Source organism: Sander vitreus, chromosome 19 (assembly GCF_031162955.1).
Source record: "Sander vitreus isolate 19-12246 chromosome 19, sanVit1, whole genome shotgun sequence".
In the NCBI taxonomy this organism is placed as follows: domain Eukaryota; kingdom Metazoa; phylum Chordata; class Actinopteri; order Perciformes; family Percidae; genus Sander; species Sander vitreus.
Genome location: NC_135873.1, coordinates 2,804,680 through 2,811,257, shown reverse-complemented (window position 1 = coordinate 2,811,257; position 6,578 = coordinate 2,804,680). Strand labels below are relative to the sequence as shown.

The window sequence follows — 6,578 nt, the reverse complement described above, 5'->3', positions numbered from 1 at the left end:
TCAGAATATTGTATTTCATTTCATTGTACTGTATTTATTGATGCATTAATGCGTTTACCACTTTAATGCTGCAGCTGATAAATATTGAGCTAATTTTGCTTAAAAGGAACACGCTGACTTATCGGGACTTTAGCTTATTCACCGTATCCCCCAGAGTTAGATAAGTCCATACATACCCTTCTCATCTCCGTGCATGTCGTAACTCTGTCTGATGAACCCACTGCTAGCCTAGCTTAGCCCAGATCCTGGAGGTAACTGGCTCCATCTAGCCTACTGCTCCCAATAAGTGACAAAATAACGCCAAAATTTTCCTATTTACATGTTGTGATTTGTAAAGTCACAGCGTGAACAAATAACAAGGTCACATGAGACACAGACATCTTCTAACCGTATACAAACTGGGAACTATATTCTCAGAAGGCAAATTTCTTCTGCTACTTCTGCTACTTGGGCAGAGTGATTATTACTCCAACTCTGAGCGAACTCCAGGCAAACTCTCTGCTCCTCACCACAGCGCTTCTCAGGTGCTGCAAGCAAATCACTCCGCCCAAGTAGCAGAAGTAGCAGTGCTTCGCCTTCTGAGAATAGTATATATCCACGAGCTTATAGTTCCCAGTTTGTATACGGTTAGAAGATGGCTGTGTCTCATGTGACCTTGTTATTTGTTCACGCTGTGACTTTACAAATCACAACATGTAAATAGGAAAATGTTGGTGTTATTTTGTCACTTATTGGGAGCAGTAGGCTAGATGGAGCCGGTTACCTCCAGGATAGGGGCTAAGCTAGGCTAGCGGTGGGTTCATCAGACAGAGTTACGACACGCACGGAGATGAGAAGGGTATGTATGGACTTATCTAACTCTGGGGGATACGGTGAATAAGCTAAAGTCCCGATACGTCGGCGTGTTCCTTTAAACTGTTGGGTAGTTTAATTTATAATAATAAATCACATTTTATTCGTAAATAATATTTTGTATTAATCTAAATCTGTAAAGTAAAATATTTGCCCTGAATTGTAGTGGAGTAGAAGTAATAGTAACATAAAATGGGAATACTCAAGTGAAGTACAAGTACCTCAAAATTGGACTTTACTTTGCAGAGTGCAGCTTGATAGATCACATGTATAATTAGGAAAAGCCACAACCTATTGGTTCTCCACTGAACCAAACCAAGACCAAGGCCTCAGGACTGGACTTTAGCTTCATATTCTAATATATGGAGCACACATATATAAGTCACGTGCCAGCGTCGTGTGTGTAGTGTGTAACTGCTTATGTAAACCACAACTTCTTAAATCCTGTCTACATAGTTTGAGTGAGATGGTAAGATTGTGTCAGATCAAGGACATCGGTAGTCAAAGATAACCTGCAGCACACAGACTCTGCAGATTGATAAAGCCTTATCTTTCTGCAAGTTCAGTGACACACACATGCGGGGACCTCTTCGTCTGTTTAAACCCTTTTCCCACAGCTGTCTCTCTGTCGCCATTTCTTTATTGTTACAATCACGCGTGCAACGTTTTGCTCCACCTGTTAACTCACGTTATCTGAACGTCAACGTGTAAAAGAAGAGTAAGAGAGACAGATCACAAAAAAAGAGTGTGTTGGATGACCAGCTTTTGACTTAAAACACTAAAATGGCATAATGTAAAAAAGTTTTTACATAATGTCACATTCGAGCCAAAAAAATAGATAACAAGAGAGACGGGCCAGACGACACAGCATGGACTGTGACTCTTTCTCCCTCCCTCTGGCTTCCTCTCCCCTGGGATCATGGCCTGTCTGTATAAAGGAGAGCCCAGCCTTCTTTGCCGGTGTCACAGCTGAGTTTGCTGAGTCAGGCTGACTTGAAGAGACTAACAGGAACCTGCTCCACACAACCTTCAGACTCACTACTTGGACTCAAGAGGGTCCATTAAAGCTGAGTTGGTTGAGTCCTCCAGAAGGTGTCAGATATCAGGGAACGTAGCTGGTCGAGATCAACTTTACTCAAGACTGAAGAGCCTTGGTCTTACTGACAAACGACCAGAAATCGTTGATTTTTGTGAAGAGCGTAAAGATGCAGAAGAAAGGCTTCTTCACCCAAAGGAAAGTGGCAGTGGCACTGTGCATTGTGCTGCTAATGCTCGTTCAGCAGGTGAGTGCACTGTCATGACTTCACGAATTCCAGATGAATGTGCCTGGTGTTAAATCAAAGGATGGATTTTCTTCTCTCTTGTTAGCACGAACAAGAATTCAGTCTTCTTTTGAGTGTTTGCAATATTAGAAACACATGTTCTACAATGTACATTTCTTTTAATAAAAATTGATCCAGATGAAAGTAAAAGGCAAAGAGCTGAAAGGGTGCTTTAAAACCTAAACACTAACTAACCCTAACTGAAAAAATGCTAATTAAGTAGTACTAGTACTACAATTGTACAATTGCAATTTACAAATATCAAGGTATCTATTAAAGTATGTTCACAGTTTGATGACCGATAAAAAAGTGCTTTTATTTGAGTGTGAAAATGTAACTCTTCACCTTGGCAGGTTAATCTTAAATCAAGGTCCACGTGGATTATTTGGTCAGAAGTGCAGATATTGATTTGTACTGCTTTGTTTGTTTTACAGTAAAGTCTAAAAGTAAATTTAGTCGGTACACTGTTAAAACCACAATCATTTTTAAAATGAATGGCGTGAAATACGTGAATTACGTACGAGAATTACCGTAATAAATCAATGCCAATTAATACACTGTCCCTGGTTTTCCCTTTGTTTGGTTTCTTTTCTAATGAATATTTCTGTACCTTTGTGTGTCCGTCTGTTTGTGTTGTAATACCAGGTGTGTGCAGGTCCGTTGGTCCCACAGGTCCAGTCCAGCTCTGACCAGAAGGCAGATTCAAGCGGCCAAACACTGAGGAGGACAGCTCGGATGACCCCGCTGTGGAGGATCATGAATAGTAAACCATTTGGAGCTTACTGCCAGAACAACTATGAATGCTCCACAGGACTCTGCAGGTAACTAAAAACGCAAAATACCCCACTGAAGTAAAGGTTTGAGGGAACTGTACTTAAGTGGAGGTAAAGTTTTTGGTGTAAGAAGAGTCAATGTAAAGAAACTGATATTTTAGGTTGCTGTCACTGTATATAATGTAAAACCACTGCTAATTATCGCAATACGATTCCTTGTCAGTATGTTATGTACCCAAACAATTAGGTTTCGGAAGTCATATCCTTTTTCAGTTTTCAACGAACATCATGCTAAATGTAGCCTGCAGCACGTTGATGATTATTTTAATTAATGATTTATTATTATTCGGGGTGTAAATCACAAGTTTTATCACGATACGATATTATATTGACCCTTTGGACAACGATAAGATATTTGCTTGATATCTGTCACGATACGATTTTGATTCGATTCAATTCAGGGGCCTGCGATCAATATGAGAAGAAATATATGCCCATTTAATACAGTTACATTTAAAAAGCAATTAAAAAAAAGCAACGAAAATTTGATTTAATTCCATTCCTGAGCTCTTCCAGACATTTATATGAAAAACAAACTATTATTTTTAATAGAAAGAATAAATAAATGGGAATCTAAATTAAAGGCGCATCTTACAGACGATATTTATCGATATTTTCACTTTGCATTGGATTGTGGATCATTGAATCGATATATCGATGCTAATGCATTCTGTTAACGATAATATTTCAGCAGGAGTTAGCTAGCTAGCTTAATTCTTTTGACTCACATTGACTTCCCTTCAGTTTTACATAAAAAAAAAAAACTAAACTGTTATTAGAAACATGCTTAGAAATACTGAAACTAAAAAGTAGACGTGAATAGCAAACAGGTAAGCTAATCAGAAAATATCCAAATCCAAATTTTTTACTCTAAACATACAGTACATCACTCAAACAATCCATCTAAGTTCGGACGTATTGCAATGTATAACACATATGAAATGTTTGGTTACTTTCACTTTTTCACTTTTTTTCTGGGAAACTTCTATGGAAGTTGTTAGGAAATAACAGACCCCTAAAAACATTTACTGCCAACTTCTCTTTTAACTTGGAGATAGTTCATAGAATTTATTGATTATTATAGAACAATGAACCTTGTCTCACTGATTTCTTTATAACTTTCTCATCATCTCTTTAGGGCGGGACACTGCTCCACCACCCACCGCTCCCCTTCAGAGCCTGTGAACTACTAGATGGCCCAGGACACAGCCGGTGTGTTTACACGAGTGTGGCGGCCATAATCCTTATGAAAGGTTCTCATAACTTGGATTATGCATTTATCCAGGCTTTTTTTTTTTTTTAAATCTGTTTTATATTTATATGTGCCAATACGTTGCTGATAATATCTAAATATGTATATGAATTTACACTGCAGGTAGATACATCCAAGAAAAGGCATGTCAGGGGGGAAATCACTGCTCCACAAAAGACCAAAATTTGAAATATCACTCAAATGAAAATAGCAGGAGGTGAGCTCTGAAAGTGCAAAAATGGAAGAAGGGAGTAATTTAGCCTTGCATACTTGATGTTTTTTTCATGATGTGATCATCAACAAGGGTGCAAACAACTAAATATCAACGTTAGCCTACTTGTTTCACATTGATATGGATCTCAAAGCTGAGACTTTGTGATTCAAAATAAAATCAAAAGTACCATTTCATCCTGCTAGTTCCTGTGGCTGTACCTTCACAAATGATATAATCAAGTCTGACGTCTGCACAACTTGATAACAAGGCTCTACTGGCGATTTATATACAGTCTATGGCGACAGCTCATTGTTTCCCTGATATTATGACGCCTTGTTATCAGACATTGTAGCACTGATGTCACTAGCATGCTAACGCGCTAATCGCGATTAGCATCACAACTTTTGAAGTTGCACAGTATTAAAACTACACAGTTTAGTTATTTAGCTTCTAGATTACAATAAGTCACCAGACATGTGGTATTACTCTTTGTTAACCGACATTATACACATATTATTTAATTCTCTACCAACATCAAGTGTTTTCACATAGCTAACATTAAGCTAACGTTAAGCTAACGTTAGCTGAGTCTGCTTTAAATCTGACTAGCATGTAGGGTAGCTCATCCGGTGGTACTCTGTCTGTAACTTGGCTAAAACTTAATTTACTTACAAGAAAACTTGATTCAAGAAAACAGCAAGAGTAGCCTACTAACAAGTCTTGAGTATAATTCCTCTTGACAAACAGAACCCGAAAAAAAGAAACTGCACTGGTAACAAAACCAGTTTAAACTGTCAGTAAAGGAAAGTTGCCACAGCATGTTTGTCCTGATTTGTTATTAATTCCTGCTTCTGTTATAGCAACAATTGGTTATCCTAAACCCAAAAATCTTTAAATATGACACATATTTAACAGTTAATTATTAAATGATTATTTATATATTATATTACATCTATTGTTAACAGCAGGAACATCATCAATCTGAGTCATTTGTATTAATCAACAAGCTTTAGAAATCTCCAACAGGCATACAAATGCACTAGTTATCCCTTAAACAAAGCACCTAAACATAACTCAACTGACTTGCTGCGCTCACAGTCAACTGTCAGAGGCAAAAAGTGTTCAAGAGAGGAAAAGGATTGAAAAAGCAAAGTAGGAAAAAGGGCATGAAAGTGGGAACAAAAAGGGAGGAGATAAGAGAAGTAAATAAAAGAGAAGCATCAGACGTTACAAAATATTGATGCAATTTTGATTTCAAAATCCTCGTGTTTTTTTATTCTAGTTTTTTTGTTCTAGTTTTTGTTCTAGCGTTATTTTTAAGAAGGCAGAGCTTCTTGTCAAAGTTAGTGATGGTCACATTATTCGTAACATATGTAATGCATGCCTACTGATTTGGTGTAATGCAATGATTCTCATATTTTCTCTCATATTTATATGTTTCCAAATTATTATTTTTTAAATGTACCAATTTACATCATTTTATATATGTATTTCTTTCTCATATATATATATATATATATATATATAATTTTGTTTTGTGTATGTTATTTTAATGGTTTGTTTTAGAATAATCAATCACACTAACTGGATTTTGTTAAGCTTTTTCAGTGGAAACTTTTAGATATCTACTTTAGTCAATCTTAAATGTGTAGGCTAACCAATTTAACAAATATCTTGGCCAAGTGTACAAATATTAGCAACAGATTCATAATAGCTTTGTTTTTTTTTTTTTTCACATCCATCTCTTCAAATTAATAAGCGACCGTGGATTTCGCTTCAACCCGCCTGCATAGTTTACTTCATGCACAGAGCAGGTGGTTGCTGATATTTTGTACACTGAGAAATGTTTTACTAGGATGCACTTTTAAACCCAAATTATCTTTGTACTGTGTACTATCTACTGTACTGTATTACTTACATGTAAAAGGCTGGAAAAAAGTGAAATAAAGCATTGGAAAAAAAATTAAACGCATTTGTTACTATTCTTTTTTTATTTTGGTGGAAAAAACATCTTTAAATGGGTCACAAACATATTGTTTCTTTTTCAGACTTAGTTATTTCCTAAAACAGCTGGGCATTATTGAGCAACCATTACTCAAACAGGT

At 36.7% G+C, this 6,578-nt stretch overlaps 1 protein-coding gene across 1 annotated transcript; it reads left to right on the top strand.

The window, feature by feature from the left end:
- The first annotated feature begins 1,854 nt into the window (after positions 1–1,854).
- Positions 1,855–5,940, top strand: leap2 (liver-expressed antimicrobial peptide 2). The gene is made up of 3 exons (XM_078275972.1): positions 1,855–2,135; positions 2,820–2,995; positions 4,146–5,940. The coding sequence occupies exons 1-3, from the start codon at positions 2,058–2,060 to the stop codon at positions 4,198–4,200; spliced, it is 309 nt and encodes a 102-aa protein (XP_078132098.1). The 5' UTR covers positions 1,855–2,057; the 3' UTR covers positions 4,201–5,940.
- The last annotated feature ends 638 nt before the right edge of the window (positions 5,941–6,578 follow it).

Bases quoted from the DNA above. Each gene is read 5' to 3' on its own strand.
- leap2 (XM_078275972.1), top strand. From the start codon at position 2,058: ATGCAGAAGAAAGGCTTCTTCACCCAAAGGAAAGTGGCAGTGGCACTG. The intron at 2,136-2,819 runs GTGAGTGCACTG...TTGTAATACCAG, and splicing joins TGCTAATGCTCGTTCAGCAG to GTGTGTGCAGGTCCGTTGGT. The intron at 2,996-4,145 runs GTAACTAAAAAC...TCATCTCTTTAG, and splicing joins TGCTCCACAGGACTCTGCAG to GGCGGGACACTGCTCCACCA.